General features: G+C 31.4%; 2 protein-coding genes and 1 long non-coding RNA gene across 4 annotated transcripts; 2 read left to right on the forward strand and 1 right to left on the reverse strand.

The window, feature by feature from the left end:
• The first annotated feature begins 1,288 nt into the window (after positions 1-1,288).
• Positions 1,289-5,816, forward strand: LOC131660134 (KH domain-containing protein HEN4-like). Its single transcript, XM_058929290.1, has 8 exons — positions 1,289-1,444; positions 1,672-2,479; positions 2,753-3,193; positions 3,281-3,535; positions 3,927-4,235; positions 4,820-4,896; positions 5,000-5,108; positions 5,482-5,816. The coding sequence occupies exons 2-8, from the start codon at positions 1,706-1,708 to the stop codon at positions 5,623-5,625; spliced, it is 2,109 nt and encodes a 702-aa protein (XP_058785273.1). The 5' UTR covers positions 1,289-1,444; positions 1,672-1,705; the 3' UTR covers positions 5,626-5,816.
• A 1,192-nt stretch (positions 5,817-7,008) lies between these two features.
• LOC131660135 (amino acid permease 6-like) lies at positions 7,009-10,686 on the reverse strand. The gene is made up of 7 exons (XM_058929291.1): positions 10,510-10,686; positions 10,178-10,411; positions 9,983-10,076; positions 9,685-9,899; positions 9,449-9,594; positions 7,687-7,914; positions 7,009-7,609 (listed from the first exon to the last, which is right to left on the reverse strand). The coding sequence occupies exons 1-7, from the start codon at positions 10,601-10,603 to the stop codon at positions 7,184-7,186; spliced, it is 1,437 nt and encodes a 478-aa protein (XP_058785274.1). The 5' UTR covers positions 10,604-10,686; the 3' UTR covers positions 7,009-7,183.
• A 3,066-nt stretch (positions 10,687-13,752) lies between these two features.
• Positions 13,753-15,804, forward strand: LOC131654799 (uncharacterized). 2 transcript variants are annotated; one of them, XR_009299573.1, is made up of 4 exons: positions 13,753-14,105; positions 14,280-14,339; positions 14,533-14,663; positions 15,523-15,804. It is a non-coding gene; the product is annotated as an uncharacterized LOC131654799 (long non-coding RNA). The 2 variants fall into 2 exon arrangements; XR_009299574.1 differs by lacking the exon at positions 14,533-14,663.
• Positions 15,805-27,015: the final 11,211 nt, after the last annotated feature.

Here is a 27,015-nt window from a genome sequence, read left to right on the forward strand (position 1 = left end):
CATAGTGAATGTTGGTAAAGTTCAAATTAATTCAGTTTAGTGAATCTTTTGTAGATGTATCTATGGAACATGTTAAAAGCACGATATTCCGTATATGTACATACGAAACCTAACCTTCTGTTATATTTTCAAATCAACTACATTTCACTACTAATACTAAACTCCAATATTTAAAACAAAATAGAATATCAAATTATAGTACATCAAAGTAGTGCAATTTAAATGCAATGAAATAAAGTACACCAAAAGAATACACCGTATAAATCATCCAAATAGTGTCAAATACATACTCAAAATAAAGTACATAAATGTAATCAAAATACAGACATCCATAAAATCACACGCATCATTACTGTGTGTACCGGACAACATCCTCTTCCACTCCTCCGGCCTCGCCTTTGCGTCACCACGTTGTCTGCTGGCTACTATGGTTCTATCATCAAGTGTCCAACTTGTCCTGACACGATGTCGACGTTACAAAAATGCCCCATCTGCCATCCTTATGATACCATCTAGTATACGCCTGTGATCAGACCCCCCAGGGAAGAAACCATGGACAATGTCTGCCTGCGCCATGTCATCTATCTCACGACAGCGAGGAAGAACATCGTCAGTGTGGTCTAAATGAGACTGATGAAACCCTATTTTGGTGGCTTGATCGTCCGTTTTACACAAAAAATACCTACACCGTCTCTAAATTATGTTTTTAAAACTAACTAATGATTTCTACACCTAAAAGTGTATTCAAACTCTATTATGAGAAATAATTTAAAATAACTCGAAATTTCAAAAACTTACCGATTAAATTGAGTTTTAAAGTTATTGGAATGTGTTGATCGTTGATGCACACATTTAGAGCCGAACTCGAGTGAAAAAAAACAACTCTGGTGGATTTTGATTTTTGAGGTTTAGAGAGTTTGAGAGTGTGAAGAAGAAGAAAAGTGAAGAATGAGGGAGGAGAAGAGTGTGTCGCGAATATAAGATCAAATATTTCCGTAAATGCATCGCTGGAAGCCTTCCATAAATACACCTACGAAACAAATGAACTTTGAAATAAAAAAAAAAGCTTTCGAGAATACATTAAGAGAAACAGAATGACATTTTTGATAAGGTGCATCATACACAAGAGTCAAGATGTGGAGTTAGAATTTCTTAAAAAAAAATCAACTCCACATCAAAACACAAACAAATTAATAAAATTTTATAAAAAGTTAAATTCTATTAAACTAATAAAATTTTCCACTGAAATTATTTTTCGGTTAAATTATTAAACTTGTTATTTACCATCTTACCGATCGATAAATATTTGCTTTGATTTCAAGTTCAACTTCTTCCTTTTCGTTTAACCTAACAACACATGCAGCTCTGATTCAAGCACGCGCCGGTTCATCTTCCAGAGCGAGTTTCTTCTTCACCGTCCTCCTCTTCTACCGTGATTCTTCAGGTTACTCTCTCCACACTTTTTTACTTTTCAATTTTCAAATCTTCATCGTCGCCGGCGCGAAAATTCCTTCGACGGCAACTACTTGCAAAATGCATCTAAGGCAGCCGTGACAGTGATGGCCGCCGCGCCTTAGCGGCCGCGTTTGCGCTGCTATTGGCCGCGATTAAACTACTTAGGTTTTAATAGTTGTATGCTGGAATTGATGAATTAATTGATATATGAAATAGGTTTGTCATTGTTTCGTACTCACATTCAGTTCCAATGACTAAGAGATTTAAGAAATCAGACTCAAATAGGAGAGGAAAAAGAAGAAAGTCATCCGGTGGTTTTTCGCCGTTGGATGCACCTTCTTCCAGTGTTGTATTCCGTTTGCTATGTCCTGCTACTAGAATTGGTGGTGTTATTGGTAAAGGCGGTTCCATTATTTCACAAATTCGCCAAGAAACTGGCGTGAAAGTTAAGATTGAAGAGCCTGTCCCGGGATGTGATGAAAGAGTTATAACTTTTTTATGTTTGGATAAAGAGAATGAAGAAGGTAGCGCCGAGCAAGGAAAGGAGGTTAATAATAATAATAATAATAATAATAATAATAATAATAATAATAATAATAATAATAACAATAATGATGATAATAACAATAATGATGATAATAATGATGATGGTGAGAGTGAAAACAAGGGGAAGGATGATGAAGGGAAAGATAATGGGGATGATAATGAAGATAAAGATTCGGTTTCTGTTGAAGATTCGCAGAGCGAGAAGGGGAGTTCTAATTTGTCTATTCTGAAGGCTGTGACACTGGTTTTTGAGAGGATGGCTCAAGGAGTAGAGAATAATGGTGAAGGTGGTGATGAAAATAAAAAAGCTTCGTATTTTTCTTTAAGGCTACTTGTGCTTTGTAATCAAGTTGGATGCATTTTGGGAAAGGGTGGAAGTGTGATAAAGAGAATGGCAGCTGATAGCGGGGCGCAAATTCGGATCCTTTCCAAAGAAGAAATTCCCTCGTGTGCGACGGATTCTGATGAGCTAGTTCAGGTAAATGTCTATGACACTGTCTGTACTATAACAAAGAAGGTGTATATTGTTATTCCATAAATAGTTGTTGTTACTTTTTCAGATGTTGTTTGATTTAACTGTCTAATGTGCATTTTACATGAATGCATTTTAGTAGTTTTACAAAAAGTAGATGGAGAAAAAGTACGGGTTTCGATTAGTTGCTATCTTGATGCATTTCACTTTCTTTTAGACGCGGTCGTGCTTGTTTTCATGTTTTAACATCTCCTTCATTCATGCTATAATATGATGTAGATCACAGGAGGAGTAGAAGTTGTCAAGAAAGCTCTTCAATCCGTTTTTCAGCAGATTTTGGATAATCCATCTCGTGATCATGAATCGCTCTCCACCAACCTTACTGGGCCGTCATCTCATTCCTTTGGTCAATTCCAACAAAATAAACGAACTTTTGCTGGTCAAGGAGCATCCTTTGCTACTGGGGCTAATGAAATTCCTGTTTTCCATTCTGCTCCAATGATTCCCAAATTTCATGAAGGCCCCATCCGTGGTCGCTCGAGGCTTCCACCGGAAATACTTACTTTCCGTTTATTGTGTCCTTCCGAAAATGTTGGAAACATAATTGGCAAAGGTGGATCAATAATTAAGACCATGCAACAAGAAACAGCTAGTGAAATCAAGGTTATAGAAGGAAACCCAGGTTCAGAGGATTGCGTTATCGTCATATCTGGTCCAGCGGTATTGTACAACTTTCCCATTTTCTCATTTGTGCCATTGTTGTGGAGTCAAATCTGTTTTTCACTGATATTAGTTTAGTAATTGCAGCACCCAGATGATAGAATATCTCCTGTGCAAGAGGCCATATTTCGTGTGCAAAATAGAATATCCAGGGCTTTTCCTGATACCAAAGCGCAAAGTATGTTATCAAGGATTGTTGTTTCTTCCAATCATATAGGCTGTCTCCTTGGGAAGGGTGGTTCCATTATTGCTGAAATGAGGAATTTATCAGGTGCCCATATTCGTATGTTGGGAAAGGATAAGGGTCCAAAGTGTGTTTCAGAAGATGATGAAGTAATCCAGGTTCAAATTCTACCAAGTCTCATATTGGTGTTTATTTAAAATCTGTCACTTTATCCTATGTGGTATAATTTTCATAGTAACGCCGCTATCTTGTAATTATTAAGATGAAATTAAACTACCCCCCTGGTATTTGGTAGATACAATACACGGTCAATATGACCTATAATCTATAACGAATAACCATTATATCTCGTCAAGTCATATTCTCAATTAATATAGCTTTTCAATAGTGAAGTTGGAATAACTGCCTGATAATTACATTTACATGGTACTAATTCATCAATTCGTTAAATGACTGAGATGCATGCTGTGATTGGTCTATACTGATTTAAACAATTTTTTTCGAAGTATTATTGATGTTTCCAATGGTTGTGGCTTATCCTCTTTACAGGTAAATGGAGAAATCGAGGCAGTGCATGATGCTCTTTTGCAAATAACAATGAGATTAAGAAATCATTTCTTTCGAGAAGCATTTCCGTCTGCTGATTTTCCTTCAAATTCAGGATTTCTTGATCAACAGTCTTCGTTCCCACCTTATTTGGGAAGGCGGGGACTTTCACCTCCCAGAATGTATTCTGACCTAGGTCCACCACCTCTGCATGCTGGTTTTCCCCTCGATGATCACCCTCATTTTATGAATAACATACATAGACCAGGCATTCCTCCTCACATATCTGAAAGGAAGCCTTGGGGTCCTAAGGTATTTGACTACTTTTGTTTTACCCTCTGCCTTTGGAGCATATCCGCTGGTAACTTATATTTAGTCTATCTTTTATCAAACAGCTGATCTGTGTGTTGAAATTAGTCTTGGTTGAAATTATTGAGATTGAACTGAATGAGAAGGAGGAAGGAACTGTAGTACAACACACATAGTTTGCATCAAAGTAAATGTGTTGTAGTTATTTCATAAAACATAGATTTTTTCTGAATGAGAAGGAGGAAGGAACTGTAGTACAACACACATAGTTTGCATCAAAATAATTGTATTGTAGTTATTTCATAAAACATAGATTTTTTTAAGCTTATGTGATGTTTATTCTTATTTTTTATTCTAAAATGTTTGAAGTTTCTTACTGTATGAAATATATCATTTGAATTTAACTTTGTTGATCTATTTAATTTCATATACTACGTTAGGTTATTGCTGCATCCCTATAAAATTTCATATGGTACTGCATATCAATCTTTAAGTGCAATTAGCCATTATGGTTTAAACAAGATGTCTTCCCTTACTGATATGGATATTAATTGTTTGAGTTAATCATAAGGGATATCTGGTTATAGGGGTTACTTGAAGGTGGTGGACGCATGGGCTTGCCAGAATTTGCAGGGGGTCCTCGAAGAATTTCTGGATTTGCAGGGTGTGTATATCACTGTCAATAATTCTATCATCTTTACTATTTTTCAAATTTCCTTCTAACTCTCTTTCTCCTACTGTGTTAATAACGGAGTTTTATCATGCAGAGGAAGCCTACCAATTATCACTAGTACCACCGTTGAAGTTGTTGTTCCCCGAGCTCTGGTGCCTGTAATATACGGGGAAGATGGTGAATGCCTGAAACAAATACTCCAGGTGAGGCCATTGCATCTGACAATTGATGATGTTAATTTTGTTGTTTTTGGCTGGCTGTTGGAGGATTTTTGTGCAAATAATTTAAATAGTTGTCTGAGCTACTCATACATGGACTTGCGATCCAATATTACTTCACATAAACTTGAGCGTTAATAAATTTTCACGTAATACATAAAAGGGTCCTACAGTCTGAATGCTTTTTGTTGAGGTGAGTAATTGTGCAAGTTTCTTCCTGTTGAGAAAGGCTGTTACCTTTTTCTGTTTTAATTGGAAAACAAATTGTAGGATGGTCATGGGGTGGTTATTGATGAAAATTATGAAATCACTATGATTTTAATGATTTTGACATTTCCAATGTCATTTACACTTGCAGATATCTGATGCAAATGTTACTATTACTGATCCAAAACCTGGAGCCGCGGAAACTAAAATTATAATATCTGGAACCCCGGAGCAAACTAATGCTGCTCAAAGTCTTATTCAGGCATTTGTCATGATTGAGGGGGAGTCTGGTTGATCTATCCAATTGGGTAATACACTGAATCATTTTGTTTTTTAAGTCTGGCAGATGTAATTAAGCTCAGTTTTTGGCATAATATTATTTCTCCGGATTTTAATCTTCAGTAGGAATGTGCAATTAGTTTGACCTATTTGAACTTGTATAATATTATCCTATAAAATTATGACTATGCTCCAGCTTTCTTTTTATGTACATTTGGTTTGACCTATTTGAACTTAAGTCGCATCCTATTTTTAACAGATTTTCATTATGTCCTAGATATATGCCTTTTGAATCTTGCTGAAAATCTTGTCAACTGTTGAGGTTTGTAGAAGAAAGCTCTGTTGGGAACCTAGGGAAAAGAAATTCATAGAAACATCAAGCTAACAATTTTATTGAGAACTAGGTCAAGTGTTCTTATTTAGCCTTGTAGAAGTTAAGCTGTTGGAAACCTTGGGCAAAGAAGTGAGAAATGGATAGAAACTATCTGACTTACAATTTTATTGAATACTGAAAATAGAGGAGATATTTGTTCTCCAGCATTTTCTGTATACATTCAACAGAGCCATTGCTCTGTTTACCTTGCTAAATCACCTCTTTCCCCTTAGCCATCTGTTTTAATTTAACAAACCCTCTCTAACTAGGTACGACTCTAACTGTGCCTAACTAATTTTTTTTTTTCCTTTTCTATTTTAATATAAGCAGTAGACTTCCTCTTTGATTTTGGGTTGGGCCTAATTCATCCCTACAAAACCGGCTTGTAAGGTGAAAATTGCCCCCACTTATAAACACACCACATGCCATATCTCTCAACAATGTGGGATTAAATCCACCCCTTCAAATCAATGAAGGCCTTGGGGGCTGTGCAAAGAAGGCAAGCCAAATGCCGCAATTAAGGCGACTAGGGGTGGACCACAATTAAGGCAGAAATTCCAACACTTCCAATGTATGTTAAACTCAAATTGGTGTATACCTACTTTTTTTTGGAGACATTTAGCATTTAGCGTACTTGATAAACCTGAATGCACCCATGGTTTCTGATCTAACCCAAATTTAGACAGAAGAAGAAATTGGATTATTGATTGAAAATAGAATTATTACGTAAGATGATCTCCTGCAATCCCAAGAGCTGATACTCCTCATAGAGGAGATAATACTCAGTCAAAACCATAGGTGGGTCTTTAATTTAAAAGATGGCTCATGAGTCCCCCCTTGCTATCCATGGCCTTAATATAATTATAACTACAGTTCCCCTCTAACAGATTAATCACATAAGTAGTTATTTGTTTGTGTAAGGCCAAACCTGGTATCTAATACTTATCTATAATATTGGTGGAGAAATACAAAAGGAGACATGTGATATCAGTTCGTACCATAGATAACAATTTTAAATAGCAGTGCTAACTTTCAAACGTAGGGATAATTCATGCCATATATTTACACTGCAGCTTAGTGTTATGTTCTTGCATAATAACCTGATAACATTACATATGCGTGGACTTGCTGGTGTCTTATTAAAAAAAACAAAAAGTTACTTAGAAAAGAGAACAATATAGAACTAACAGAAATAAATATATTATTGCTGAGCTTTGAATGGCTGGTATTTTTTGAGATCATGAGCAAGGCCTTGGATGGAACCAGCAGCTGAGATGATAGAAACAATGAGGCACGCCCAGCTCAATATCTTGAGCCATGTCCATGTGAAGGAAAATCTTTGCATCTTGGACTGCTTAATGTACATCTCTATGGGGAAGTAAACCGTTAATGGCCAAAAGGAAAGTGAACCAATCAAGCCTAGGAAGTCATTGAAGAATGGAAACATCATAGCTATTAAAGAAGTGACAGCAACATATGTTGTTCTCCACACTACCCTGAAGAAGTTCACATATAAGGTTCCACATAGAGGAATATTTATAGCGTGCTCTCCGTTTACAAATTTGCTATTTGACCATTTTTCCTTACTCTTACTCTCTACGAATCCAAATATTGGTTGACAGAAGACCTGAAAATATGAAAACACTTATCATGAACAATAGAACATTACAGAAGAAGAAAACAGGTTTTGTTCAAGTTGTTTACCTGATAAGCTCCAACCAAATGTACTGCTATGCATATGTTAGCAATGTCTATTAGCCAAAATGGCTCGTAAAAGCCAAACCCTGTGAGGAAATTTCCTGGTGCATCGTTTCCAAATGCTGCATATCCTAAACAACCACAGAGCATGTAAAACATTGACGTAGTTAAGATGCCAACCAAACTTGCTCTTTTCATGACTTGGTTCTCTGGAGGGCTTGACTTCAAGGTATCCTGTAGAATATGGTCCGAACATGAAAGCAAAATATCATCATAATTTACTTAATTTACTTGTCATTGATAATGGTAATCTGATGATAATAATAATTACATTGCAATGAAAGCGAATCTTGTTAAATGCATTCATGGGTTGTCCCATATATTCTACATTTTGGCTGAGTTTAATTATGACCATAAGACATTTTGGCTGAATTTTCAATTTGTTTGAGTTTTGTTGCTCATTTTTATCCAGTGTGTTTGTTCTATTTTTTTTATTGTGTTAATTTTTTTGGATTATTTAGTATTGCTAAAGTTTATTGTGGTTCCTTATTGTGGTTCCTTAAAGTTTATTGTGACCATTAAAATGATATTAACTTAAAAGCTGTTCTGTATTTGTGTGGGATATATCAAGTGTTATACATTAATTAAAAGGTTCCATGGGGGGCATCCTTCCATATATTTGATGTTAATATGGTATATATTTTTTTGAGATTAAACTGTATATTAAGATTATTAATGGTGTACATTAGGGCAGGTGTAATACCAATTGCGAATGTTTTTGCTTTTTTTTTTCTTGTTGAGTAGAATAATTTTTTTTGTTATTGAATTAAAAAAACAATATTTCCAAAATAAATCTTCTCTTAAAATTTGTATCAAACTCTCAATTATTACTAAAATTATTGGAATGCTACTTCAATTAAAAGAAAGTGAAAGGGAATATGATAGAGCAGGGGACATATAGTTAATTTGGTTTCATACAAGAAAATATATAACGTCCGTGTGAAGGAAATATAATTTGTTTTGCCATCTTTGGTGTTTAACGACTTTTAGGTAAAATGATTGTATTGTATTTCTTTTCAACTTTCCACAAAAATGATTAGATAAATAAGAGGAAGCGCATATTTGGTTTCAACTTTAGAGGAGATAAAATTGATTTTGAGTTGCTTTTGATGTTTTTGAAAAATACACAAATTTTTTTGGTATGTAGATGAAGTGGTAATACTTATTAAAAATTCACAAATAATTGTGAGAGCCAGAGTAATGGCGTTGAACCTAATAATATTGATAAATAATATTGATATTTTATCAGATGAATTTCAGACCTAATAATATTGACATTTCGTCGGATGATTTTCGGACAAAATACTTGATTTTAATTTAAAATAGGATGATTTTCGGACAAAATACTTGATTTTAATTTAAAATAGAATTGGAGTTAACAACTTAGCCACTCTGCCATACTGCCACGGTTCCCATGAATCATGCATGCATGCAAAATAAAGAATCTATACACTTAATTATAGCAATATACAAGCAAGATCCAATATTCAAATTAATGCACCATCCATGTCTATAGATATAGTTGCATTAATTACGCATGTGAAAGTTAAGTAACTTTGTACTATAAAATACAAGCAAGATCCAATATTCAAATTAATACACAAATAATAATGCAAAATGAATGTGATATATGATATATGTGTGCAAATAATAATAATAATAACAACACTGTTTGCAAATTACAACAAAAATCAACATGATAACTTGCCTGTATCTCAATGAGCACATTAGAATAAGTATAAGCAAATGCAATATCACCAATAGCTTGAAACATCCTCCAAACCTTCTCAGTTCCAGTAACATCCACACCAACTTGTACCCCTGTTAACGATGTCCTTACAGCAGGTCCCCCACCTTCACCATCAACCATAACCATAGTAATTAATTAACACTAACACAAATTAATTAATGTAATATCCAAAACCATAGTAGTTAATTAATTACCTACTACTTTAGCTACAGAGAGACCAAGCCCAATTGCAGAATAAGCAAAAGACATCACAGCTGCAAGAATTGAGAGCCATGAAAGCTTATGGAAATTTGGTATTTGACTTAGCACAATTTGAATGCAAGCAAATATAATCATGAATGGATTATTTGATATATAACACTTTGCTTCATGTCCCTGTTTATGATAACAATTCGACCTCTTCACAGCCCTATAATAAATAACAATAATTAAAAAAAATTAATTCACATCATACAAAATAAATTATTTATGTGGATAAATAAATAAACTTACACCATACTAATTGAAGCAGTTATTGTGTAACCTATAGTTACACCAACAAGGTTTATATATTGAGCTAATCCACATAGCTGAAATTTCCTTCCTCCTATTAATTGAAAAAAAAAGAAGCCAAATTGTAACTTATAAGTCATAATTAAATAAAAATTTAGAAAATATTAATATTGTGATTTTTATTTTTTTGATTACCTAAGACAGATCTTACAACTTCTGAATAAGTGTAATTTCGTTTGCCATGAACAGGATCAGGTGAACGATAGGAATCAGCAAGAAGAGTGGAAGTGAAATAAGTGATTAAAGAAAAAGCTAGTAGAACTGCAGGACCAGCAACCCAACCCATTTGAGCTATTGCCCATGCAAGTGATAAAACTCCTGAACCTATCACTGCTGTGATGATGTGTGCACTTGCAGTCACCCATGTACCTTCAAATTCAACATAAGTTATATTAATAAATTAATTTAGTTTAAAAAATAAGTTATTATTGATGAGATTATTGTTTATTTGTATATATGTTATGTACCAGTTCTTTTGGCTCGTCCATCATCGTCAAAGTTTTTGCCACCATCGATAAAAGCTTCTGGGGTTTCGATGTACATGATGTTTTTCTGACTCATTTATTCTACTTTCGAGTGTGAAAAAGGTTTGGCCAACAAAATGATGGAATGGAAGAAAGAAAAGTGATAGTTTGTGAGAGAAACCATGAGGGAGGGGGTTAAATAGAGGGAAAATGAGATGTGAAGTCAAAGGGGGTGTGTGGGACATATGGTCAAATCAATTAAAAAGAGGTGAATACTTTTTTTTAATAGAATAATTTAAATTGCTGAATCTGGAAAGTTCATCTTGTTAAGTCATATCTCAAGATTTGTTTTAGGTATAAATCGGTATTCTACGTATATCTGTCGAGATTACTTGAGTCAGAGATGATCAAACTAGATGGTAAGTTTTTCTTAGTTAAAAAATTCACACGGAAGTGTTCTTAGGATTTGATTCAAATCAGAATGTTTGATTATATGTGAAGTACAAACTCAAATACACTCAAATACACTCAATGAGATATGATACATACACTCTGATATCGATAATGTTAAAAATATATGATTGTGACTGAAATTTTATCTCTTAATTATTAATAAGTGGGATGTTGTTGGTTCAAGCTTGCGAACCTATAGTCAGATGTCTCTACACAGCTATCAACTGAGTTGACTTAATGAGACATAGTTAATAATATTCTAACCAAATGTCTTTAATTTTCCATTAATAAAATTGTTTCAATAGATGTCCAAAAAATATATAAGATGTGTTCAAGCAAAAAAAACTATTGTATTTTTTTAAACATTTGTCTATATTGTCTGACCCATGTTATATATGGATGGATGGTAAAACAAGCACGACCAGTCAACATATTCGTTTTGACAACACATTTTTACGATGCGGGCCAAAATTTTATGCCTGTATCCTCTAATATGTCTGTCTCATTTTTTGTGTGGCCGTGAGTATTAACATAAGTTTATGTAATTTTTAAACTAAAAAGGTGCATTGCCAGCATGTCCGCCCACACCGCCCTCATTTTTTGTAGAATGAGTCAAGGTTTTAAGTCTACGCCCTATATAGTGCCCGTCCCGCCTCACTCTATTTTTTGCAGGTTTTTGCTGGACATGCTTAAATGAGACGAACATGCTCGTTGTCGTTTACCACCCTAATATTGTATGAGTGTCGTACAATGTTGGATATCGATTCAAAGAATGACCGATTCAAAGAATGACAAAGGATAAAAAACTCTTTTTTTGCAATATTTGTTTGACTTTTTTATACTTGTTTGACTATTTCAATAGAGTTATATGAATATCATACAAGTGTTGGCTATGACATATATGGAACACCATGACACACCTACTTTAAGAGGTGTTTGTGTTTCATAGCTGTTATATTTCTATTATGAAAAAAATTAAATTAAAATTTAACATGTGAATTTAGTTAGGAGGTTTCAAGTAGGGGTGAAAAATAAAAATATATCAGACAGATTAACATGAGTTTATGGTCTAATCTACACAGGTTTAAGTTGGGTTAGATTTTTTTAAAGAAAAAAGTTTATAATTTTTTATAAATTTATTTAATTAAAATAATTAGGGGGAGACCATAAAAAACCTTTTAAATCTATCTGACAGGTCTATTTCAATAAACATGAATAATTTTTTATAATTATTGTTTTTTATTTTGAATTAAATTACAAAAATAAAATTTAACTATACCTTGAAGAATTTATGAAAATAAGATGAAAATTTCTTATGATTGTTTTCATAATTTTTCTTATCTCACAAAATTTATACTACTAAATAAATATCATAATTTAATACAAACAAATTTTTAGTATCGTTGATTTTTTTTTTTATATCTATCTAAACATTAATGAATTGCTAATATACACATAATCAGACTTAAAAATAAAGATCTCAACCCAAACTATTCTCATCCCCTAATTTCAAGTCCACTCTTTATCAATTATATCCATTGAATCGTCTATTAACAATTTATTTTGTTAATAAAAGTGAGTTATTGCTTTTCTAAAAAGGTAATGGAAGAAGAGAAAGCAATATATAATTGAAAAGGTTGAATGAGGGGGTAACGGCGAGAGTAATATAGATGGTGGGTTGGAAGTGTGGAATTTTCGACACGACTATGAACCATTGAAGGTGGCAATTGCATGTAGGTCCCAAACTAACCCTGTTTTTAGTTTTAGTCCATCCATTTTGAGAATTTTTATTTTAGCCAGTTATTAGGGTTTTTCATGAAAGTAGCACAAATAAAGAAAACCCTCACCACCATGCATGCCCCCTCCAAAGCACTAGATTCCCTTCACTTTTTGGTTTTATTGGCTTTTTGTTCTTTTGTATAGTAACACATACTAGTACCAAATGTAACTATTTTTAGAAAAATAATCATGTCAAATGATTCCAAAAATCCTATAATAACATTTTTACATCAGAGTCGAACTCATTTCAAAAATTCGATAATAAAATTTTATGTCAGAGTTGAACTCACGTTCCTCTTGAAAAAAAATGAAACAACTTCTTATTCGCACGACAAAGTTATGTTAAAGAAATAAAATTATAGATGAAAAATTCAATTTAATATGTGTTAGTTGATTTAAATAAGTGAAATAATTAATTTAAATTTTTTTATAGTATATTAATGTAAATTTGAGAGTATGAGTACAAAATTTCAATATCCGAAAAAATTCACCTACACAAATTTGGGTAGTTGATGATATGATATGAAATGAATATTGACCTAACTTTTGAAAATTTCTTTGTACTATACATGAGGTGCAATGATGAAGATCATATCAAGTACATTATGTATCTTCATTTCATTGGTTCCAACCTCAGAGGCAATAACACACGATCAACTAAATAATATTATATTATTTTCAAAAAAGCACTATTATTTTAGTATTATTAGTAGTATACGGTGCAGTCATCTACAATATAAGAAAGTTTTATGATCTGGAAAGTACATATTTGCCCTTTGCTTTCTGCTTCAGCCACGTGGATGCCTTGGTTGTATTTCTATGTTCTCACTTCAGGTTTTCTTTGGTACACATTGAAATCTTAATTAATTCTTCAACCTTTTTCTTTACTTTCATTTCACCAAACCCAAGACTTTTCCATTTTCCATATATTTTAATATTACTATCTTCTTTCTTAGATGTCCCTTCATATATTACATTAAATATTCTGCAGAGTATTTATTATTATTATATTAACCTATTTTCACATCAACAGTCTAAAAGTAGTCTAAAGATAGACATTGCTTCTAATTTGGTTTTGATCATTTCAAAACTACTTTTGCTTCTTCCTGCAGCTTCCATCTTCTACCCCCCTCTCTCTATATCTATTTTCCCTCAATTACTCTCTTTTCTCCCAACCACTTTTCTTCCTTTCTTCTTTCTATATGCTTGCTAAATCCCTCAAATTCGTCTCTCTTTATTTCTTCTTCATTTTCTCACAATCTTTCATTCATTTATATGCAATCTCTCACATTTCTTTTTGTTTTTTGTTTTTCCAGGTTGTAGATCTATATGAAGATGCAAACTAACATTAAAAAAATATGAAAAATGTAAGTTTTTTTTTTATTTTTTTTTTAGGTTGTAGATCTACGCGTGTATGTAACCATTTGTGCATTCTCAAGATAATATAGATCTTTTGTTGCCATTTTTGAAGTTCATAATAAAACTTATATCTTTTTCATCTTTTTAATATCTTTTCACTTCTTTTGTTTTTTTTTCTTCAGATTGTAGATCAACAAAAGTGAAGGTGTATAAGGTTAAACAACATCGATAAAATAAAAATTGTAAGTTTTAATGTTTTTTATTTTTTTAGGTTGTAAATCTATATTTTTCTAGGTATGGATTTATGTTCTTGAAATTTAATATTTCTTCAACATAAGGTGAGATTTAAGTGTTATGGCTTTATCTGTTTCTCTTTCAAAATTTTAAATTGATTGATGTTGCACATATTGAAGCTCATTTTTTCTTCTTCTTTAGATCTAAAAAATATAAAAAATATAGTGGATGGCATTTTAGATTGAAAAATGTTGTCTTTGTTTGGAACAAAGAGATGGTGAGAAACCGTGAAAAGAGAGTGAGAGTTTAGCAAATGTTGATTTTTTTCTGAGGTATCCCATATCTTCTCTTTCTATAATTTATTTGTTTTTTTCTTTAATTAATTAAAATGTCAAATCTTCATCATTTATTGGTCTGTCAAATAGTCATTTTTTTCTACCGCAATTTTTTAGCTTTTCCATTTTTTTATTGTTATTATTATTATTATTTTATTAAATTGTAAATTTTGACTGGTTTCTTTTTAAATTAATTTAATGATAATAAATTGAAAAACCCATTTAGAGAATTTTTAGGGAAGGGAACGATTTTACTTCTCATTTTCTCTCCCTTTTCTAATTTATTATTAATTATTTTCTACTTTATTTTTTAAAATAAAAAAACAACCAATTTTAAGAAAATTAGGGAGAGGTGATTCACGTTTCATGTTTTTTCCTTTTCCCAATTTTGAAATAATTAGGGAGAGGTGGATAAAAAACAACCAATTTTGAATGTTTATGTACTAAGTTTTTGTTCTCTCTTATACTTTTTTATCATATATCCTCTTTGATTTTTATTTTTTGTGTGTTTGATTTGATTTGATTTTTTCTATTTTTATGTTTCCTGTGTATTCTCATATTTAATTGCCTATTGTTTTGCTTAAAGATTATTTTTACTTTGATTTCATACTATTTATCAAATAAAACTTTGATTTGATACTGAAAATAAACTTCATAAAATATATTTTAAGCATTTTCATTCTATTTTCTCCAAAAGGTCTATCAAAATAAATATAGAAAGAGTTTAATATTGTTGTTTTGTTTATGAGAGAATGATTTTGACCTAGAAAGAAATGGTATGTGTTTTTCATTAAAATGAGAATTAAAATTTATTTAGCTTTTTCACCTGTCTCATTTATCTTTTTATATCTTTCAGGAGGAAGGAAGTGATTCTAAAGAGATGTTGGCTTGCTCTCTACTGGATTTGAGGAAACTTGCTTCTTGAAGATTCTTAATGAATAAATGTGTTATGGACAGAAAACACCTGTCTCAGTTTATCTTTTTATATCTTTCAGGAGGAAGGAAGTGGTTCTAAAGAGATGTTGGCTTGCTCTCTACTGGATTTGAGGAAACTTGCTTCTTGAAGATTCTTAATGAATAAATGTGTTATGGACAAAAAATAGTTTGTTTTGGGTCATTAGAAACCATCAACAGTAAATACAGATGAGATGACTCACAATCAATGCTTATATATATATATATATATATATATATATATATATATATATATATATATATATATATAATCATACTTTTTTTAATCTTTGATTTTATTTTAATTTTATGACTATTAAAAAATCTCTTAATGACTCACCCTATTCTTACTAAAAATATTTTCCTTCCACTTTTGGTGATAAATAAGAAACATGATTCTCTTTCATATTTCTTAAAAAATAAACATGATTTTCTATAAAGAAAAAATGGCCTCTCAATTTTAAACAAAATTTACTAAATTATTATTTAGTTAAGATAAAATAATATTTTATTCACTTAAACTACAATATTAGTATTATAGATTTTTATAGATTACAAAATCATAATAAGTTTTTAAAATGTGTCAGCTTCTTTGTTGTTTGTTCAATTTTAGTATGTTTAATCTGGTTTTTTATTTGTACCACTAGCACTTGTGTTTTTTTTGTTTCAATCTATTTTGGCTTTATTCCAAAAAATATCTATGGCACACACAATACTTCAACATTTGGTTTAAAAGGGATTTTATTAATCAAAATTTATTTTAAAATCAAAAGTAATTATAGTCCCTATAGTTGTCTAGCTATTATTAATAGGTTGTCCTATTTTTCTTAGAAGTTGTCTTTTACCTCTCTATTAATTCTCAGTATATGTCAATGTCATTCTGCAACAATCACTCTCACCCATCTCTCCACAAAAGAAATTAAAAGATCTTAAAAAGAGAGGTAAAATATAAGTTACAATTGAATAATTTTGGTTACTCAGATTATTAAACATTGAATATTTATTATATGTATTACATATAACCAATCTATTATATGTATTATATATTTAATATAATCGGTTATACGTATTATATGTATTAAATTCATATTGGAAGATTACAAAACTAATATGTTATATATATTATATATTTAACATTGAATAAAATTATTTATTAATTTTCTTCTTAAAATATAACTTACTCAAATTATTTAAAATGATTTTAGATTAAATTCTTTAATTGTTAATTATGTATTATATATTTAATATTGTTATTAAATGATTCATATATTAAAATCAAATGTGGTATTCTCACTTTTTTTTAAATTCATGTTTCTTAAATTTTAATTTTTTTTATCAAAATATGTTTTTTTATATATTTTATTATGTGTTTAATTTTCATGATGATAATGTGAATACTAACGGGAACCTGAAATTACTGATTAAAATACTAAATATTAACGGGAACATGTCATGAAATAAACATTAATGATTAGATTTTAAAATCCTTTAATTCAATTAACTATTTTGAAGTGAATTTAAAATAATAAAATATATTTTTCTTCTAGACTGCAATAAATAATATTAATAATAAAGTGATATTAATATTATTTTTAAACTTATTGAATGAGATTAATAGCACTCAATTACGTGTCACGAAATAAACAATAGGATTGAATTTTAAAATCTTTAATTCATATCATTAAAATAATGTCTTGTGATTACTAAGAATTTATATCATTAATTTATACCATTAAAATATACCATACGATCACTTTGTCAAATATTTTTTTATTCTTTTCTTGGAAAGACAAATATAATCTAAAATATTAAAAATCTTCCATCTTAGAAAGATAAATATTTAGTTTCTATTTGCTTCTAATATTTGCTTTCTTCTATTTTTTATTACATTTTTTTAGCTTCTATTATTCACATATATTATACTAAAATTGTATTTCGTATTAAAAAAATCTTATTGATCTAAATGTTTTTAAGGGTATCAGATATTTTTCTATATATTTAATTATTATTTTTTCACGGGTACCAGACATTTTTCTATATATTTAAATTATTATTTTTTTCACGGGTACCAGACATTTTTCTAAATATTCAATTATTATTTTTTCACAGGTACGAGACATTTTTCTATATATTCAATTATTCACGGGTACTAGACATTTTTCTAAACATTCAATTATTATTTTTTTCACTGGTACTGAACATTTTTCTATACATTCAATTATTATTTTTTTCACGGGTACCAGACATTTTTCTAAACATTCAATTATTATTTTTCACGGATACCAGACATTTTTCTATTAAAAAATATACATTTAAAACAAATGCGCGTCCCATACCAGAACCCGTGCGAACGCACGGGTTTGTTACTAGTTTAAAGAAAGAAAAAGAGTGAGCTTAATCTTTACACTTTGATGCATGTGCCCCTAGTTTTCATGAGCCCCAAATGGATGGTCTTTATTGATACCCCATGATATAGCTTTAGCGGTGAATGGTGTTTAAAAGATTTTAATTAAAGTAGACATTGGAACTTTAAATGGTCCATCTATCATGGTATCTTTAGTAGTACTACCTTCAAGATATTTTTAGTAAGAATCATATTGGAATCTCTACTATTGTCTCCCATTTTAAGTTTCTTCTATCATGAATATTCACATCTAAGGGTGGGCAGAGCTACTCTACTATGTCTATGAGGATGTTCAAACCAATTTTACTTCCCTTATTTTTTTTATCACCACCTTAAACTAGAGTTCTAGATACACCACTAGCTACATAGTAGATTATTTAAGGGTTTTTTTTTTTTTATGTATAAACTAAAGAAGTGTAAGTAATATATATCTTACAAAAATAATTTTTTTAACTTATGTCTTTTATTCTACAAAGCTAAAGTATGTTGTGTTAGGTGCTAGGATATGATATGAGAAAAATAGTCAACCATAAACTTCTAATTAGGATGTAATTCAGTTCAAGATAAGAAAAAGAGTTAACCATGAACTTTTAATTAGAATTGATGCAAAACTTGATCAAGAAATTAGCACATGGTTGCCTTCGCAGAAACTGAGTTATATCAAGTTGATTATTCTCATTTACCATATTCTTGATGTTTTGAATCAAAACAACCTATATGTAGTATTTGTCGATGGAAATCTCGATAGAGTCTATATATAGAGATTATAATGTGTATTAGACAAATGTTTCATGTATTTGTCTACTACACAATCTAATTCCTATATTTAATTTTACCGAGACTTTAATTGATAAGTGCTATGTGTTGACTTCATAAAAAAAGATTGAGTAATAGACATAATTGTTGAACTCCATGCCCTTTTCAGCGGAAAGGCCCCGATAATGGCATGAAATTTTGTTTGAAGGATGCATGAAGAATTCAATATGTAGATAGAAAAACTTTCTTAGAACAAGATTTGGTTATGCACTTCATCTCTAAGTTTTGATGATAACAATACATATATTTTATATGTAAACAAATTTGTTTCTAATGTTTTCTTGAGTGTGCAGATCAGAAGCTCTGTGTGATTTAGGACTGTTGTCTAAAGAATCATCAGATATGCTGTAGTCGGAAAGACTACTCACTTCAACATCTAAAGAAACACCAGTAGTTCTATGGAATATTGTATGTTAATCAGAAAGAGGATCTCCTGTGTACTTCTCATTAAGCTGTTGTTTCAAAAGTCTCAAGTATCTCTCAAGCTCATAAAATAAAGTCTACATCAGATACAAGCTATTGCTTCAAAGATCAGATGTAAAGATGTGTTCGTTAGAAGAGCAATTGCTCGTTACTCTGATGACATAGTCAATATCAGTTGATAAAGATCAAAGATAAAAAATACAAACCAGTTGTCATGACTCAAAGTTCAGATATCAAGACGCGTTCCTCAGATACGCTGTTGCACTAATATCTGAAGACATTGTTCTTTTTTGAAAGACTAACATTATTGCACATAATGTGATATGATTTCTTTCTCACTCCTTAAATCAATTATCTTACTTCAGATACATATTTGATCTAGGAAGTTCTGCGCCATACTTCAGAAAGGTTGTTGCTATTATTTCTGAGAGACAAAGTTCTGCTCCTATTGGCTCTGATATTTTCATGCTATCATAACAAAGAAGTTTCTAAACTACTCATCAGAAAACTCATCAGTAGAACAAAGACAAGAAGTTGATCTCTTCCAAGCTTACTACTTCAGAATTAGAAGTACATCATTTGAAGATAAGATCAATAAACTTTCTCAAGAACATTCAGTACAACGACATGCTTGAACAACTTTACTATTCCCAAGACGTTCGTACATTCTAAAGTTGTCTTTCATGTTAAATCTGCAAGCTACATGTAAAAGGAAGAAACATGTTGTACTATCTAACATCTACACTTGATACTATCCGTCGGAAAGTAAACTTTGGATTTTAGAAAAGACTCTCCTATCCTCACAACGTCTCTTTCTCTTAAGACTATAAATGAAAATCAATACTCCAGAAGAAAAGGTGCTGGAACCCAGCCAATGCTTGTTGCACAATATCAAATACCAGTTTCTATTACAAAAGCCTAAAAGAAGCTCGCAAATGCTAAAGCTACAATGCTAATACTCAAATGTGAAGAAGCCAAAGCTCAAGTATTGAAAGAAAAGCGAAAGTTGTTGCAACATTATGAAAGCTGAAGCTAAGGAAGATAAAAGTGAAGAAAAAAGAAAAAGAAGATTATTACAAGATGCTACCCAAACATCTATCATATACATCTTTGTAGAATCATATAAAAGCAAGGAGTTGTTGCTCATATCTCGCTAAACATTTTTGTGTTGTATTTGTACTTAAACATTTGTGTAATCAACTTTATAAAAGCAAATATATAAACACAATGTAAATATATTTTTATTGATTGTTCCTTAAGTGACTATTCTTAGTCTGTATACTCGAGAAGACTTTGATAGTTTGTCATTGTGAGAAATTTTCTTTAGGGAACCAGTTGGGTAGTAATTCTTAAAGGAGTCGTTGATCGTTATATCTTTTAGGGGACCAGTTGGGTCAAAATTCTTAAGAGATCATTAACAGAATTGATCAATGTTATGGTTGTTAGTCACCAATAGTTGGCCCGTTCAATTGTAATCATTTATATGATTAGTAGATTAAGTGCTTTTCTAAGGCAAAATCACCTTGGCGGGTGGACAAGACTAACCTTTTCTAAGGGGAACCTGGATAACTGAGTGTGTCATCTTTCTTTTTATTGCATTCGTTATTGTTTATCTCATACGAATAATTATTCTAAAGGGAAAAGTTTTGTAAACCCAATTCAAACTCCCATTTCTTGTGTTTTTCTCTACCTTCAAACTTCACTACCAAGGACTATAGGAGTTACAAATGATCCTATCATAATCTGCTCGAATAAGGGTCCTAAAAAAGTTCAATCTTAATATATATGATAATGTCAGAGAGGTTGATGGAGTTCCATTTAATAAATCTCTCATAAGTGTGTCTCTAACGATGGTTGCTAAAATTATATATGAAAGAGTTTGACATGTTGAGAGTAGTAAGACTAAAGATGAAATAGTTTGACATGTTCTGAATAGTAAGAGAAAAATGGTTTAATAGGATGGTTTCATGTGTGATGCAAGTATAATTTCTAATCCTCCAAGACATAATTATTGCCATCTTGAACCATGAAAAAATTGCATTAGAAAATCTAAGATTCTATCAAAGGTATTTGAAGTTGCATGTTTCTGCTACATTAAATTGGAGACTATGCATGTCGTTGCCACATTAAATGGGAGACTATCAAGTTTTGGATTCACATATTTTAGCATGCATAAATCAAATTGTTTGTGTTTGAGTATGAGTAACATGCTTTAATTCAATTAGTCAAGTTTTTGAATAAAAAACTATATTTAGTATTGGTTCAAGTCATGACATTAGTGGAATCTCAAAATATTGTCAAAAATGCAAAAAAAAATGAGATTTTAGGTGTGTGATTCAAATTCACACCGTGTGAGTCGAGTCAGAAGAAAACATAGGTAGACTAGTGATTTTGTGAGTCGAATCACAGGTTGTACATGATTCAAATCATGGAACCCTATGACTCAAATCACAAGTCCTTCATGAGTCAAATCATGAAATTCAGGTTAGCCACTGTCTTACTTGAGTTGAATTACAACTTTACTTTGACTCGAATCAAACCATGCATGACTCAAATCACAACTTTGTCTTGACTAGATCATGGATAAAATGATTTTCACACATGTATATATCTTGATCCAAGCTACTTTTCCACTTGACTTGAATCACACAAGTATTCATGACTCGAATCAAGCATGATTTTTTCACCATTTGTTGTGTTTATTCTCTAGCACCTATAACTATTTTCTCTCTCAAAGTCTTTCAAAATGTTTGAAAATACACACTTTCAATCATGATATGTAAACTCATAAATCACATTTCTTTCATTTTTGAAAAGAGTTTTGGATCTTTTGTGTGAAAATGATTTCTTTCATCTTCTACCTCAATTTTTTCCATTGTTGCATGGATTCAAATTTTATCTTTGAAGATTCATGATTTTTAAGAAGATTCATTTTTTAATTTAATGTTTCTTTGATGATTTGGTTAAGATTTTAGAGGTTCGCATGGTGTGTTATGTTGTAACTGATTCTGACAATTCCAATGGAAAAGAAGGAGGTTATTTTCTCCAGGTTGACCTAGGTAGCATTGTGTGGAAGCCTTCAAATAAGGTAGAAGTTCATCTCAATCTTTGGACAAGCTAACACTCAAGATATCGACAAAATTGAATGGAAATTACCACAGATGGAGACATAGGAGCAGGTTGTTAGGGCAGGAAGATTCCAAAAGCGAATTTGAGTAAAGATTTACATGGAGTTCAGTTCATGGACTGTGTACGAGGCAACAATCCAGAAAGAAAAAATATTTCATTTCAACGTTTATTTAAGATATTATGATTGTATGAACTCTTGTAATTTTCACAAATATTATTGGAAGACGAATAATTTTTAACGGACAACCATTAGAGAGTGGATTAGGCACAAAATGGGGAAGAATATGCTGAACCACTATGAATTCCTGCATTCTCTCTCTCTCTCTCTCTCTCTCTCTCTCTCTCTCTCTCTCTCTCTCTCTCTCTCTCTCTCTCTCTCTCTCTCTCTCTCTCTCTCTCTCTCTCTCCTATTTAATTTTTGTAGAACATTGCATGATTAGGTTGTTCTATATTGTTTTCTTAAAATTGCATGTCGGTAGGATTTCTATTGGTATTGATTTATTGTAGTTTTTGTTAGAATCAGTATTTTGACTTTCTCTTGTTGTTGATTAAATTGAAAACTGTGGTTGTAGAATTCATTGTGTATAATTGTTGTTGAATCACATTTCTCGTGTAATTTAGCAATTGATCAATGTATTGTTAGTTTGTACATTTTTTTATTATACTAGGGTATCAATCTTATTCGAGCTTTGAACTGTTTGAGTTGTTATATACCGATTCCAATCGATAAGCATAATTTCTTTTATGCTAAAATTTGCTTCCATCATGCGAAATCTCTCTTGTTTTAGAAAATTTGATAAAAGTTTTTTAAACTACTTTTAAAAAAAAATTAATTAGGAGGTTTATTTTTCCCTCTAAACCACTTATTGTCCATATTTCACCCAACAATCTTTGAAGTTTTTACAATCTTTGACACATGAAGTAAGAACTTAATTTTTTAAGAGGCAAAGCTTCTAAATCCAACACCAAAAGTGAGTAAAAACTATGTGAAGATTGTTTGTTTTCTAGAAGCCACAAATATCCATATGCTAAAAACCTGAATGTTGTCATTTACTTTTTCTTTTTTTTTTGTGTTGTTTTTTTTTTTTTACAAAATATTTTTTTGTATTTTTGACAAACTCATTTACTACTAGTATTTAAATATCCATTTTGAATCTCAAAAAATTAATTCCACTCTGATCTTTGCTTCCTCTGTTGACAACAACCTCTATTACTATAGCATTGATGAAATGCGGTGTGTGTACTGTGCACCATTTCACATATGAAACCACAATAATGACACCAAATTTCTAAACTTTCTCTTCATAGAAGTATTATTATCTCTATTTTATAGTACTACTCCTACTACTTTTCATTACAAAAATTGAATTTAAGAAACTCTCGATTCTTAAAAAAATAATTAAATAGATTGATTTTAATAATAGAAATAATATAATTCTTTAAAATACCTCTTTAATAATTGTAGTTAATAGAATAAATTTATAGAGTAAAAATTAGTAAATAAGATATAATAATAAAAAAATAATAAATATTGTCTTGATATTTTAATTAGACAACTATTTTGACACCAAAAAAAAGTAAAAATGAGATTTTTTAATAACTACTATTTAAACATGTGTGGTGTTAATTATTTCAATGATTAATAAATATTAAATTATAATAGCATGTACAATAATTAATCACATTCATAAATAAATTTTAACCTCATAAGTTTTATGAAAAGATAATGGATTTTTTCTAATTTTAACTTTTCAATTTAACAATAATATATTTAGGGTTAATTCCTTTTTCTATGCTATAGGAGCTATACTTAAAAATCTTTTTTAAAAAACTAGTGTCTTACCCGTGCGTTCGCACGGGTACCCGTCTGTAATACGGTGAACTGACTTTATTATCGGAATGTTGCGGATAGCAAGAGTCGCCACCGACTTTTATTTTATCCAATTTTAGGAAAGGCTAAAAGAACAGGAAAATACCTTTAAAAAGATTTTGAGTTCGGGGGGTAAGTTATGCAAAGGGAAGGTGTAAGGCACCCTTTGCATCCATGGTTATCCATGGGCTCTTAATTGCTTAGCTCACTTTTGTTTGTTTGAATTGTTTAAAAAAAACAGTGTATGAATAGAAATTTTGAATAAGAACTTTAGCTTGTAAATAAGCGTAGTCTTCTTGAATTTGATTTGAAAAGAGTGAGAAAATAGTTTTTGAATTTAGAGCAAGCAATTAGTAGCAACTACCCTAAGTTTAAAAATTTGTTCTTTTAGCTTTTCGAGGCGAAAGGATCTATCCATACCATGAAGGGTAGGAAGTCTTTCAATTGGAAGTTAAGGGTCATCGAGGTTTATCGTTCGCCACAAGACTGTCCCATGCCATAAAGAGGGCAGGTAGTCTAAGAGAAGGATTTAATAGTCATTAATCTTTTTAGGCATCATGCGAGGATACCTTAGCAATTGGGACAATCATCATGTTTTTACCGAGGCAACTTCGAGGGACAACATGGATGATAATGAACTGAGGGCAACGTTTGTTTGCCTTAGATATCCTCGGAATCGAGGGACTTTGACTATTTAGTACACGTAAAGGCAACAAGGCAACAGGCAACAAAGGCAACCAGAGGGATCACCCTAAAGGTGTGTGGGTGCAACATTCACGTGGTTAACTTCGATTACATTTATCTTGTAGTTAGGTGATCTATGTTCAGTTCATTGTTTGCACTCCCTAAATTACTAACCACGCAGTAATATAATAATACAATTTAAGTGCCTTCAAGGCCAATCAATACAACCAGTAAACAGTTACATAATAATAGGGGAAGGGGACAATGAAACCAGCGGATCCCTTAATAGGGTTTGACATGAGTAATAATGAAAATAGAGTTTAGGGTTACCGTCATTCGTAGCTTTGGCAACTTGACAAACATTTAGCTTCGATTGGTGAAGGTTGATGGGCGGAGGTTTTTGACGATAACCCTGAAATGTTGGTCATAAAGAAAAAGGATGTAGTGAGTGTATAGCTAATTCAGGTAAACCCTATTTCGGGCGAAAAGGCAAAAAATAAAAGTTAAATAATATTTTAAAGAAAAAGGAAATAGAAACTTAGCTTTTGATTTGGCGGCGCGTAATCGGAGAATTTCTGATCGAACCCTGACAATTTGGGCATAAAGAAAAAGGATGTTAGTGCATTAACTGATCTAAACACTAGAGGGTTTACAAACCCTGAAAGGTTTGTTAAGAAAACTTATTGTGACCCCAAAAGAGGGTTGTAAGGCGTGAAATGAGTTAGTGGATAACACCTACCAATAACAGTGATTAGTGATCATGATAGAATCAGGATTTGAAATATAAAAATAATTATTAGCTTAAATCCCTGATTTAATTATTTAAAAAAAGTTAATTATAAATCTACAATCAATTTAAAATTATTAACCTAAATTAAGTTAATTAAAATTATCTTTTATATATAAAAAAAGGAAGGTTGAGTTTTAAAAGAATTGGTTGAAAGATTTTTATTAAAAGAGGTAGAAACTAAATAATAAAAACAAAACAAGTAAATAAATAAAAAAATTAAAGCACTTAGCTCTCATCAGGTGTAGTCGACTCTTGAAGGTCCGCCATGGGACTGCAAGCTCTGAAACGTTAGATTAATCCACGCATGCATAAGCTATGAATGTCTGCAAAACAGTCCAATGTTCACGGTGGTAGTACCTCGCAAAAACAAAAAAATATTAGTAAGTAGTAACTATGTATAAACAATAGATGAATAAATGACAAAATACGGACAAATATTATTTATAATCTAAAAAAAACTAAACAAAAGAATGGGATACTAGAAAAAAGTGTTGTTGAACGTGATATTCTCCCCTATAAAATATTTTACTAACTTTCAATTATTTTATTTAAAAATAATTAAAATGAGAAATAAAAGAAAAAAAAAAAGAAATTAGAACACAGTAGATGAAAAAGCAATATGATGTATGTCCCGTTCATATTTATCTCATTGTTTTTTTTTATTTAATTAATAAAAGAAGTAAATAATTAACATGCCATGCCAAATACTAATTAGCAAAAAAAAAAAAGTATGGGAACAAATGGAAAGCAAAACGTGACCATTAATCCCAGCTTCTTCACGCAGTCCTTCTTCGTTCTCTCTTACTCCATCTTTTTACTGTAAAAAGACTTTCTTTCTCACACATAACAAACACAAATTAAACAATTCTTATTGAAACAATAACAACCATGATTCACACAACAACAACAAAAGACACAACAATTGATCGTCATGATCAAGTAGTAAAGAGAGAAGAAAACCGAACCCGACCCGACGGCACGGGGCGTTCCCTAGCTACGTGTGCTGCGATGGTGGAGGGAGTTTCGGCATCGGATTGGGGCTGCCAGGTGATGTCTGCGCTGTGGCGGTGAGGGGTCGAGGACGACGGCTGCACCGTCGATTGTTGTCGATGTCCGGTTCGAACCGTGAAGTTGTTGTTGAAGCTGCTTGTGATGATGAACAGATCGGTGAGGTTGCGCTTGAAAACGTTGTTGTGTGAACACAAATCGGTATCGGGTTTGTTATCGGAGGGAGCTGAGCGTGGAGCTTTGCCGGTGCTGAGTCACGGATATGCGAATG

This window comes from Vicia villosa, linkage group LG3 (assembly GCF_029867415.1).
Source record: "Vicia villosa cultivar HV-30 ecotype Madison, WI linkage group LG3, Vvil1.0, whole genome shotgun sequence".
NCBI classification, from domain to species: domain Eukaryota; kingdom Viridiplantae; phylum Streptophyta; class Magnoliopsida; order Fabales; family Fabaceae; genus Vicia; species Vicia villosa.